Raw genomic sequence first — 12,679 nt, 5'->3', positions numbered from 1 at the left:
CCAGACGAACCACATCTTATCGCTTGGCTTTCCTTGCTGCTAAGACCCTTTCACAGGTACCTTCCGAACCGATGGTCGTTTTCTGCCTGCCATTTCTGGCGTTTGCTCTGTGACTTGATTTTACCCGTAGCTAAGAAGTCAGCCCAGAAATCCGAGTGCGTTACGGACCAGGAGATAGGAGGACGTCGAAATAACTTTAGACCTAAGGTGACCTGCTGTCGGAATAAGGATGGGGATCTGGTCAGTTACCAGCCGGAGGTCCTCTCGCGATGGGCTCAGTACTTTGATGAATTGCTAAATGATCAGTTCAACGAACAGCTAGAGGGCTCCACTAGCAGATGATATCATGCTACTGCCACAGATGATATCAGAGAGGATTCCGAAACGGAAAATCAACCACTGACCAGATCTTCACGATGCGGCAAATCTTGGAGAAGGCGGCGGAGCAACGTGAGCTCTACTCCTACCATCTCTTCATTGATTTTAAAGCCGCCTATGACAGCATAGCCAGGGTAAAACTGTACGACGCAATGAGCTCTTGGAATCCCGGATAAGCTTACCAGGCTTGTACGAATGACAATGGCCAACATCACATGCCAGGTGAAGGTGGATGGAAAACTCTCAGGGTCCTTTGCTACCACCAAGGGCCTGCGCCAGGGAGATGGGCCTGCCTGTCTCCTTTTCAACCTGGCGCTAGAGAGAGCCATCCGCGACTCGGAGGTGGAAACTTCGGGGACCATCTTCTATAAGTCAATCCAGATCCTGGCATACGCTGATGACATAGACATCATTGGTTGAGATTGATGTTGAGTTACGCGCAAGGGCTGGCTGGCTGCCAACCGGTCATACTACAGCTTGAGGAAACTTCTCCACTCTAAATACCTGTCGCGACGGACGAAGCTGGGACTGTACAGAACATTTATGAGTCCCAGTACTCACATACGCCTCTGAGACATAGACTCTGTCCAAAACTGACGAAGCTCTCTTCGAGCCGCGTTCGAGAGGAAGATGCTCAGAAGGATTTTTGGCCCCGTATGTATGTGGAAGGACAATGGAGGAGCCGCTACAATGACGAGCTCTACGATGATCTTACTATAGTGCAGCGCATTAAACTCGCCCGGCTCCGGTGGGCTGGTCACGTCATGAGAATGACACCGGACGACCCAGCCCGTAAAGCCCTTTTAGGCCATCCACACGGACAGAGGAGGCATGGTAGGCCCAAATTGTGATGGAGTGATGGCGTTGATGCGTCCGCCAGAATGGCCGGGATAACGGAATGGCAGACGACGGCGCTGAACCGTGAGCGGTATCGAGGATTGTTGAAGCAGGCCAAGACGGCAAAGCGGTTTTCGTCTGATAAGTAAGTAGTCAGCCCTGTGTCGAACCTCCCGAAAGCTGAGCTGATTTAAAGGAAACTCTATAGACCGAGCTCCATAAAGAGGGTTCTTACAATGACTCTACTTGGCATCTGGCTCTGGCCTTCTGTCACCAGATTCGACCTTTTTTCCATTTTTTATTCTGCTTAGGCCCTCCAAAGGCCTCCGATCCGCCATTGTTCATCGGTCAATTTGAAGCTTGCTTACTTCCTCTAGCCGTTGCTTAACCATTGCTTGATGAACCGCGTCATTAAGGCCATCAGAAAAGATTGAACTCAATTGACCGGAAGTTGTCTTCATTCGCTAGTAACAGGGATTGAAACTCCTCCTATGAGGAGCACACAAATAGACCGAAACGTTCCTCAGAACAATTGCTAAGTCGTCTAACGTCCATTCGCAGCGGGAGAAGTTAATCAAAAGCCTGATGATTTTCATACTTTAGCTACTCACTTTATTTTGTGCTGCTCCGTTCGTTGCTTTCAAATGCTCAATAACGTGCTTCGGTAGCTTAATGCGCTTTCGACTCTTTTTCTTCACTACGCCACCGTCAACCGGTGCCGGTGTAGCACCATCCGATTCACTTTTCCTCCCGCCTGGCTCCGTTTTCTTTTTCTTCGGCTTTTTGCACGACAGTGGGTTAGGATTTTTCGGCTTTCGCGGTTTCTTCCGAACGCTCGGTTCGGCTGGCACAAGACCCTCCTTCACCTTTAGCGCTTGTATCGTCGTTTTATCGAGCTCCCGTATGCCGTTCCGGCTCTTCTGCCCATCAGCTGCCGCCTGCCGGTGAGCCTCGGACGGTTGCACCAACGTCGGGACGGATGCATTGTGCAGGTAGAACAGCGGTATGCCCGGATTCCCGCGCACCCATTCCTGCAGCGCCCGGTCCTGGGTGGCGACGATGTAGTGGCACGTTTTGGTCATCGCTTTAATGCAGGCGGCACCATCGACCGGTTGCTTTTCGTGCCCACAGCGGTGCACGAGAAACTTTTTCAACAGCTGACTGGTGCTGACGAACGCCGGGCCGAGGTTGTCCGTCTCCGTGATGATGCACGCGGTAACGATCGGTTTTACCTCGCACTGGAAGTACTTTTTCAGCTGCTCCTCTATTTGGAGCCGTACCTGTGGGAGCAAGGATGCGGTGGGGGGGGGGGCATTAGTAGTAGTGTAACATACGAGCAGGCGGGAAACTTCCGGAACACATACCTTGTAGGCGGCGTGGCAGAAGCTTCCATCGATCAGCACAAGCAGTGGTTCGCGAAATCCAAAGTTGTTTATGTAAAAACTCATATACTTACGAGTTTTCTTGTGTTTTGTTATCTTCATTGTTAATTATTAGAGGATTAGAGGATTTTTCCCTTCGCTCTGGGACACCTATTGGAACACCAAGGATCCCGTACAGCACGCGTGCATCTCACCGACGAAATCACAACAATCGAGGTTCGAGGCTTTTGACGTTTCATCGATTCGTCGACTTTTTTCCTCTATTTTCTCTGTTTGTTTTGCACAGTGAGATGAAGATACTCGTTTTTCTGTAAATTAAAGAAAAAAAATTTTTTTTTTTTGCTTCAATATTGCTTTGCTAATTCCTATTATTTCAATCAACTTCGTAAAAAAATTAATTGATTCAAATGTTTTGGTTACTACACTACGGCCGCTATGCTGTTTAAGCGCTGTTTAAAAGCTGCCGAACGCTTACACGCTGCATATCCCCCCGCAACAAGAGCAGGGTTCGTTGAAAAGATTATTTTGCAATATTTTACCATTAAAACAATCAGTCTCTTCTTTTATTGTAAAATAATACGTTCCTCTTTATTTCCTCAATGCGTTGTACAACGAAAGCACACTACGAAAAAAACCGTAACACAAAAAATGCAAAATATAAAACAGCAACTATACACCACCTTTCTCTACCTTTGTCCCTTCCCCACCTAGCTCGTAATGTAGACCAGAAAAAAAAACACTGGTGAGGGAAAACCTCGTATCTCTATGCTATCACTTGTATTCGCAATGAAGGTGTCCATCCCGCCCCCTCGGGATTTGTTTGATTTGCCATGATCGTTTATCGACGCCTGTTCTAAAGCTACTGATCTTCCTGACCTCCCCCAAAATCCCACGTATATCTATCTAATCCGGCGCGTCTGCTTCACACTACCGCCCACAGAAGCAGTACAGCTTGAGCCGATAATCATCCACACAGAAGCTTTGCTTGCCGTACAGATTCGTCCGGCTAACCGTCCCCGTCAGGAAGCTATCGTTGTTGGAATCGATCCGTACCGTCGCCTCGAACTCTCCATCCCCGGGTTTCGTCACGAACCGCACACTGATGTCGCTAAACTTATGCTTGGCGGTAATGTTTTCCGGCGACATACCGACGCTCGCATCCTCGATCGAGTTCAGATGCAGCACACTGCACTGAGGATACTCGAGCAGCAGATGATTTACCCGGTCCACAGCAAACCGTGCCGCCTGTATGACCTGATGATCGTTCTTCGCCAACGGCTTATGATCGTGACAGGTGCACCAGTGTGGAGCGATTCCAGCATCCTCACAGGTTCTCGTCACCGGAACCGGCAGAAACAGGCTGATCCCCCTCGGGATAGGTTTCGCTTCCAGCAGTTCCTCCGTTCGTTCGCGAATCGAATCCGTCGACAGGCCGGAAAGATCCAGAAACTCTTTCAACGTTTCGTACAGATCAAAGTGCGTCGTCAGCCGTAACCGATTCCGTCGCAGGTTGTGATAAGCGGAAGGATACCGGCTCGCGAACCACGCCGGTAGCACCAATATTAGAAACGGTTGCCGTTCCTCCATCATACCCTGGTAAGTGTTGCGGAACGATCCCCACCTGATCCCATGATCGCTCATCAGGATCAGTACGGTCCGGTTCAGATAGTGCGTCTGCTGCTCGTTCATATACTCCAGCACCTGCCGATAGTCGTCGTCGATCAGGGCCGGATTGTTGAAGAAGTCGTGCGTCATTCCGACGCCCCACAGCAGCGAAAACATCGGATCCCGTTCGCCGGACGTTTTCACAATCTTCCGCGCATAGTCCAGCAACACGCGCGTCGGATTCCGCCCGCCGAGACACAGTTTCGCGTTCAGCTTCTTGTTATAGCCGACGCTCGACTCCATCTGGCGAAAAAAGTTGCGCAGGTAGTAGTCAGTCGGTTGCTGACGGAAGCCCTTCTTGCCGTAGTTGAAGGTGGCCATCGCCGAACTGTCCTCGGCGTAGGCCGTCCGGTAGCCGGCCGCCCCGTACTTGTTCCACACGAACTGGCACAGGTCAAAGGTACTGCTGGCGTTTGGAAGACATGCCGCACCGAGCTCCTCGATGTCGAGCCCGGTCAGGGCCGGTATCATGTTGGGGAATGTATTGTCGCCCACTTTGTTGTAACCGAACATCTCGATGCCTGTAAGAAGAGAGAGAAGCAAAGTTAAGACAGGGGACCACACTAACACGGTCTATACTAACCGTTTAAGGTGTTGAGTAGATAGTCGGTCGTTTGATTCATCTGTCGGTGTAGATTCAATCTCGAGACCGAATCGATCCCTAGTATCATCACATTCAGCTGCTGCTGCTGATCGTCGCCCAATCCTTCAGGCTCCCGCGCATGACCCGTCCCCGATTGACGCAACCGCTCCTCGATCGACTTCTTCCACGGCACGAACGCAAAGTAGTCCCAGTAGAAGGCATCCTTCGACCCACCGTAATGGCAGTTTACCATCACGAACTCTTCCTCCCGCACGGTGAACCGTTCCGGGTAATCGAAACAGCTTTCGTTGCCCACCTGATGCTCCTCCTGATCGCTGACCCGCTCGAAGGGTCTCACGCAGCACTGCACCAGGCTCGCGTTCGTCACGTTATAGTGCCGTTCGATGTCGTCCACCGACAGCTGGAACCAGATCCACCGGTCGTCCGCCTCGAGCAGCGCCGGAACACACTCGATCGGTTCCGGACGCTCGATGAACTTCTGTATCTGCGCGTTCGTCACCGGGAAGCTGGGCATCTTACAGCCGACCGTATTGACGAAGTACGAGCTGTTGTAGTTAAAGTGCTGCTCGTCGTCGCGCGTTTCGAGCGCTTCGTTCCACAGCGGTGCCTCGAGCGCATCGTAATCCCACCAGAACGGACGCTCGATCGCGTACAGCAGGCAGGCGAACACGGTGCCCATCATCAGCAGGACCTTGAAGCGGGTTTTCTTCTTCCGCAGCGGTCCCCCGATCCGTCGATCGTTCGTCGGCAGCAGCGGTTTGTAGTGCAGCACGCTGTGGCTCGATCGGTAACGGTGGGCAAAGCTGTAAGCGAGCAGAAAAAAAAAATTGGAGAAGGCAAATTTAAATCAAAATTTAAAGCAATTGAGTTTTCATTAAATGGACTTCAATTCTTCAGGAAACCAAACCATCCTACCGGTTTCTTAATTCATTACTAGACTAGGACAAGTTGCTATTGATTCTGCCTGTCGGTCACCGAACTCGTCACCTCCGACGGGAAAGATGGAGACAAGGCACCAATGGCTGAAAGTTTATCTCTTGCCAACAATGCGTCCCGTCCCATCCGACGGGTTGGTGCAAATAAATCAGTAAACTTTTCTCCCCGAGTTGGAACAGCGCCAAGTCATGTTCCGGTGTTTTCTCTTCGCTTTTGGCCTCGTTCTTACTATTGGTTTCTTGTAAGAAGTTCAGAAGACATCCGTTGTCCTGTTCCGGATCTAGGGTAGGGAGTTGTGCCAATAAAAAGGGCAAAAGCTTGAATGTAGTAGGCGACAAATCGTATCAGTACGAATGTGGAATAAGGCCATAAAGCTAGAGTTATTGTCTGTCTGGCGCATTTGCAAAAGCGCTTCATTGACAGCTGATGAACATGTCAGCATTTAATTGAAACCTTCTTCTTCAATTAGACAAGGCACGGGTAGCAAGTAGTCAGTTCGGTGTTTGTAATTGAAAGCGCTAAAACACCACGTGCGCCACACGCGGGAAACCGTGCCAAAATGGCCGTGTTCTTCAATAGAATCCACCGCCGCCTTGGCCTCGCTAGCGAACCGAAGCCGATGCGCCGATTGGTTCTGTTGACACACCATCCCATAGCAAACACGGCCGAGCGTCAAGATATGCTTGAGCATTGCAATTTAAATTACCTCTTGTCGATTGCCGATCGGCTCATCCGAAAGCCTTCAATTAATCAACGACCGCAGAACCGCTGAAAGCACATCAAACAGCCACCTCCCCTCTCCCGGGTGTCTTGATAGCTTTTGACGGTTGCACTTAATTAAGAAGAAATGATATCATTGATTGAATGGCAGCAAAATGGATTAGCATCGATTTGGGTAGCAGCTGGTGGCCATTTAAAACCAAACTTTAAGCGATGAGCTTCGTGGTGCATATCGTGTGATGGGTTTTAGTGGCTACCCGCAATCACTAATCCTCTGCAGCGCAGGAGACAACCTTCTTTTCAAACAGGTGCATCATAAGCACGGGAAGCAAACTCCCCGATCTAAAGGGGAAAGTTTCGTCAATCCTTTTACCAAGCAATCCGATTCATCACCGGCACTCGCAGATGTTTGCACTTCGGATTCTGTGAGGACTTCAGCAACTTGGGGCCTTGAGTGAGCGAGCTGGCAGGCAAGGGGCACGTTATCTGCTTACCTTGTTTTCTCAGCCATCGCAGCCACCGAAGCACCGAAGCGGACGAAGGTTGTTGACGCCCGGTTCCGGGTGGTGTGAGAGACAGAACTTGGGATGCCCGAAGTGGGAAAAAAAAACACCCACCCTCAGGGTACAACGACTTCCGCTTCGGGGAAGTCTCCTGAAGCCCGAATCCCAGCGCTACTTTTTTGTGCCGTGGAGTGTGCTCTTGCTTTGCTTCCTTTACTGTTCACAGTGTAAAATAACGACATCCGAGAACTTGGCTCTGGACAGCTTATCGTTTCCTGCCAATAGTCAGGAGGCCGTTGAATATCTGCATCCTCCCGGTTGTGGACGCTTTTATCACGCGACTCCACCACACACGCTAGCAGCCCGGAAGGGTCACGAGACACATTGTAGTGCCGCAGCTGGCGGCAGAGAACCTGGCGCGATTTTCCAGTTCCTTCAAATCTTGGAGAAGATGCAATTGGCATTTGGCCGACAGTTTGCAACGTTCCACCTTATCCCGCCGACCATCGCGAGCAGAAAGGACCACAGGGTGCTGAGATGTCCCCGGAGTGGTAGCAATATGCGACTTCGCTATGGCAAGGATTAATCCCCCACACACTCACACAGACACACATGCACACACACACACATCCAGACATCTCTGGCGCGTTACGGCGAGCCTTCCCTTGCTGCTGTGGCCCTATTGATGTTTATTTGTCCCATATTTTCCACCAATTGATTCCATGCAGTGTTTGATCACATCAAACCCCATTATCCTTGAGCCGTGTGGCCCCGGTGGACAGTGCGGACAGTATGGGCTGGTATATATGGTACGCTTCATTACCTTTCGGCATTGTGTAGACTCCCCATTTCCTTCGGCCGTCGGTGGGCCCGCCTCGGTCTCGGTCGCTTAGCACGGCACAAATGTCATTTTACAAGCACAAGCGTTTGAATGGCCAAAGAAATGTGCCATTCGAAGCAATGTTTTTATTTTACACACAATAAAATCCCTGTAACATTTAACTGCTTTGCTTTACTTTTAATTGAATGCACACACACACACACACTCTTGCACACAATGTTTTTCCAAGGGCTCTCGGAATTTGTGTAGCCACGGGAACGGGGAACTCGAAGCTCGACCACCCGGCGGCAATGGTGGCACTTGAACAACTGAGCAGCTTTCGGGGAGCCGATGATAATTTGTCGCGAGAGGATTCAGGAGATTTTTATCATCGCCAAACGCACAACATTGTCGCGCGGCACCGTGAGATACCGAGCAACGTGATCTCATCCACCACCATGCGTCTCCATCCGTGTCCGGCTGGCGTGCATATGCGGGTTTGAAAAGCGAGAGTGAACGGTGGTCGAGCCGTGGATTTATTTGCATCGAGGTGGTTCTGTTCCGTTCGCTCCATCGGTACGGGTAGGCTCCACCGGGAGAACCGGAACTGCCGTGGAGTCTGCGCCGAGAGCATCCCGAATCCGGCAAGATCGAACCATCCACAGAATCATCCGGCTACTAAGAGAGTGTGAGAGAGAGAGCAAGAAAGGGTGCATCTTCATATCGTCATGGTAACATTCCAATGAATCCTTCTCGCTTCTTGCTGCATCCCCTTCACTCACGCTCCCTCTCTCTCTCTCTCACACACTCACACACCGTGAGTCAAATGAGTTGATGGGCTCGCTTGCTCATGCTGTTCGTGAACCGGAACCTTTGGAAGCTCGCAACCACCGGGAGCAAAGGAACAGGAGGCGGGTTCAGGGTTTTAGAATTGGTGAAAGGAAGCGAGTGTTTTGTTTTCAAAACAAACAGATACATGCACACAAAGATGAGTACACGTACACACACACGTGCGCCTTCTTCCACGACCTTGGGCGGACGCGTGTGTGGTTTGTTTTTGGAGATGTTAGAAGAAACGGATGGAGAAAGAGAGGGGGGGGGGGGGGGCGGTGAGCGAGGATTGTTGCAATTGTCACGTTATTTCCGGCCAATTCATTCCGGCGTATTGTGCGGAAAATGTATGCATGATGCCCATCCCGCCCGGGGTTCCCTAACGATGCAGAACCCGAGGTCCGTAACGGTAATTGATTTCCTGCTGCCAGGGATTTTTTTTTTCTAACGACATTTCAGCTTTCAGTGCCTCAAGATGTTTAAGGCGGTTTAGGAAAAACAGAGACCGTGTTTTGGTAATTTAATTTAGAAAGTACAATGTGGTGGAAATCAAAGGAAATTGCGGCTTCTTTTAAGGTGTCCTCCAAAAAGCTTGGATGAGAGCTGCATTATAGATGCCTCGTCGTTACCGACCGTTCTTATTTAAATATTGAGTGTATCAACAATTTTTTTTTTCAATTATCTCTGGTTTATGACTCGGACACGACTTTTTGCGAGTAAAATTTTTGTGAACTTTATCACCAACTTTACTTCGTCGGGGGCTCACGTTTTCTTCGTCGGGATCGTGACGAGAGAATCGTTGGTCATTCATTCCTCCTAGCGCACGCTGGTGGTTCGTCGGCAGATCGCGTTCGCGCCATACGTAATATAGCGTCCTCTGTTGTAAAACTCTATAACCGTAAAGAATCTTCAAATTTGAGATTGACTCACATATTCTTCACTCTTTACGGATCGAAGGCGATCTGATGTAATAGGTATGGGAATTTGGTCTTTTACGAGACATACTCCCTCTCGTAGATGGACTTAATATGTTGGTGAGTTATTATATTAGATGATAGAACGGGTCGATATTATAAACGAAATCCGAAAAGAACAACAAGAGAAATGAGCTCTTTTGAAGTCCCAGTCAAGCCTACCATGTTGGATAGAATCGCCACGATGAGTATCACATGTCAGGTGAAGATGTATGGAAGTCTTTGAGAGTCCTTTGGTACCATCATAGGGTCTAGATCATGAAGGATGACTAGCCAACAGCGATACAGAGTGCTATCCGTACCTCCTATGTCTAGAAATTTGTGGGACTATCTGCTTAAAGCCATTCCAGATCCTGGAATGTCCTAATGGCATGGAAATTTTCGGTTTAGAGTTCTTATGTGTACTAGAAGGACTCTTCTTCACATTTATACTCTCAAAGGCCTATAAGACATGGACTCTGCGGCTTCGAGACATGGGCGAAGGCCTGCAAGCCGTGTTCCAGAGGAAGATGCTGAGCAGGATGATCGAGAGAGTTCCATGAGCTATGTAATGATCTCACTATTCAAGCTACGAATCTCTGTATTTTCTATACCTATCCTGCGACATCCTGTGAACATAAATTCCACGTGAAGGTTCACATAGTAAATTTGCTTTTATTCCCCATATAAAAATGCGCCACACAAAACTTTTGTCGGTATTATTTATTGACACAAATCATTATGTACACACAATCATCGTCTTACGAAACACAAGAACAGGAACAGAAGAAAAAAAAACCGGAAACCGGAACCGAAAAATAGTACCAATTGTCTGATTCTTTCCCCCATTCTTTTTTTTTTTTTGTTTGGTTGCCGGGCAAACGCAATAGATAATAAATACACCCTCCCTCTTTCTGCCTCTTTTGCTTTCGTGGGACACAAAAACGGTCCAAACGATATCGTCCGAGTGGGGCAGCAAACACACAGCAAAAAGAACCGGGAAAAAGCTAATTAATTAGGGCAGCGTTCTTCGGGGCGTGGGGAACTTGTGACGCCATCTATGTAGTCTCGTTGTAGTAGCATAGTAGCCTTTGTTCTAGATGCACAAACACTCTAAATTTGTTATCAGCCTATTTCGGTAATGGTTTTTTGGAGGGTGGACGCGTGGAAAAATCGGCATCAAATGAACTACTTTTCCATGCGCAAACGATCCCCAAATCCCACTGTGAGAGCATGTGCGCAATTGACACATGTTTATGAGTATCTTAGCCCATTGTACACTCGGTTGTTCGACGGTTGATTAAGCAGGTTCTTAATGTCTGCAAAAGGAATTGAAAGGGAGCAAAAAAGATGTTAGCATATTTCGTTTCGCTCAAATTGAACGCCCCCGCCCTTACCTTCTTTTTCCGTGTCAGTTAGCTGCGATTTCGGGAACTCGACATCGAACGTAATGTACAGCGTACCGTGCAGGTTGTTGTTTTCGTAGTTTGGCATGCCTTCCCCGTTCTTCCGTATTCTCGCTCCGGGCCACGTAACCTTTTCCCGCGTTACCGTCACCTTATGCCCGTCCAGGTGCACAATATCGAGCGTAAAGCCAACCAGCGCATCCTGCAAACTGATCGTGATGTTCGTGTACAGATCATCGCCCCGTCGTTCGAAGCGCGCGTGCGGGACGGTTTTAATCTTCAGAATCAAATCGCCCGGATCACCGTCCATGTGCGGTTCACCTTCGCCGGAGAACCGTGTCTCCTGGCCATCCTCCATGCCCGGCTCGATCTCGATCTCGATCGTGCGCTCCTCGTTCACTAGCTTCACGTTCGGACACTCGTCACACACCGTCTGCTGCATCATCTGGAACCGGCCCGGGCCAAGGTTGCGCGTTACCATCTCCTGCCGGCAGTTACACTTGCGCGTACCGGACGCCGGCTTCATGACCGGTTTGTTGCGGGTAATTTCCACAAAGTTCCCGCTGTACAGCTCCTCCAGCGTAACGTGCAGATCCATCACAATGTTAGCGCCGCGGGGCGTTTCCCGCTGTTCCTGACCACCGAACCCGAACCCAAAGTCGCCGAAGAACTGCGCGAACGGATCCGTGTTGTCCATCATGCCCTCCTTCTTGACGCACTCCTCGCCGCACCGATCGTACAGCTTTCGCTTATCGTCGTCGGACAGCACCTCGTAGGCGGCACCCAAATCCTGGAACTTTTGCGACGCATCCGGATCGTCTTTGTTTTTGTCCGGGTGCAGCTCTTTCGCTAGTGTTCTGTAAGCAAACCACGTCATCGGTTATGTGATGCGTTTGTACGGTACATCCTGAACCATTCACGCGAGACAGGCAAAGACCACTTACCGGTAAGCTTTTTTAATTTCATTTTTGCTAGCCGTTTTTCGGATGCCTAGAATTTTGTAGAAATCCCTCCCGGCAAGTGCATCGTCAGCAACGAGCAGCAGTACGGCAGCACCGACCAGCAGGGTGTAGCAGAAATCGAACGGCTTCATGCTCTGTTCGTTGTGTACGCTTAACACAGTAGGAGTTTTTTATCGTCCCAAGCTCTCTATGCACCAGTACGCCGCCCGTGTTGGCTTTTCGTAGCGAGTTTTACTCAAAATTTCATCTGGAAACTGAACTAAAACACTTGCCCACTTTTATCACAGTGATTCGGTCTAGTAGTGGCGGCGTGGTGTTTTTTTTTTGTCTTGTCTCGTCTTGTGTTTAGCATTTGCTGGTGCTTGCTGATTGGTCGGTGTTCTGTCAAGCTTCGGCCGAAACGTCAAACTTCGTGCCGGGTGTTTGATAGGTGGAGTGAGTGAGAGAGGAGAGATTGGAAAGGGAGGGACGTTCGAAATCGACCACGAGGCAGTTTCGAAATTAAACTGATTTTGAATTGGATTTTTACAAAATTTTAATAAAATAAATTTTAAAGGGGATTTATAATAAGTTTGATTGGCTTTATATACCTTAAAACTGTAAGGTTTCGTAAATATAATATTAACACAAAAAAATACAGTTTTTCTAGAACCCGTGGAAGGTTTTCCCGGACGAACTTTAT

At 49.2% G+C, this 12,679-nt stretch overlaps 3 protein-coding genes across 4 annotated transcripts; all 3 read right to left on the bottom strand.

The window, feature by feature from the left end:
* Window positions 1–1,804: 1,804 nt before the first annotated feature.
* LOC118509148 (rRNA-processing protein UTP23 homolog) lies at window positions 1,805–2,804 on the bottom strand. Its single transcript, XM_036049362.1, has 2 exons — window positions 2,580–2,804; window positions 1,805–2,495 (listed from the first exon to the last, which is right to left on the bottom strand). Exons 1-2 carry the CDS (start codon window positions 2,697–2,699, stop codon window positions 1,815–1,817), a joined length of 801 nt encoding a protein of 266 aa, XP_035905255.1. The 5' UTR covers window positions 2,700–2,804; the 3' UTR covers window positions 1,805–1,814.
* Window positions 2,702–8,459, bottom strand: LOC118509147. 2 transcript variants are annotated; one of them, XM_036049361.1, is made up of 3 exons: window positions 7,017–8,459; window positions 4,846–5,669; window positions 2,702–4,783 (listed from the first exon to the last, which is right to left on the bottom strand). In XM_036049361.1, the coding sequence occupies exons 1-3, from the start codon at window positions 7,031–7,033 to the stop codon at window positions 3,525–3,527; spliced, it is 2,100 nt and encodes a 699-aa protein (XP_035905254.1). In that variant the 5' UTR covers window positions 7,034–8,459; the 3' UTR covers window positions 2,702–3,524. The 2 variants fall into 2 exon arrangements, with proteins under 2 accessions (XP_035905254.1, XP_035905253.1); XM_036049360.1 differs by having other exon boundaries at window positions 7,849–8,459.
* Window positions 8,460–10,284: 1,825 nt separating this feature from the next.
* Window positions 10,285–12,429, bottom strand: LOC118509146 (dnaJ homolog shv). The gene is made up of 3 exons (XM_036049358.1): window positions 11,980–12,429; window positions 11,027–11,892; window positions 10,285–10,948 (listed from the first exon to the last, which is right to left on the bottom strand). Exons 1-3 carry the CDS (start codon window positions 12,126–12,128, stop codon window positions 10,884–10,886), a joined length of 1,080 nt encoding a protein of 359 aa, XP_035905251.1. The 5' UTR covers window positions 12,129–12,429; the 3' UTR covers window positions 10,285–10,883.
* Between the last annotated feature and the right edge of the window lie 250 nt (window positions 12,430–12,679).

The sequence above is a fragment of the Anopheles stephensi genome, chromosome 3 (assembly GCF_013141755.1).
Source record: "Anopheles stephensi strain Indian chromosome 3, UCI_ANSTEP_V1.0, whole genome shotgun sequence".
NCBI classification, from domain to species: Eukaryota; Metazoa; Arthropoda; class Insecta; order Diptera; family Culicidae; genus Anopheles; species Anopheles stephensi.
This window is presented reverse-complemented; position numbering and strand designations above follow the sequence as displayed.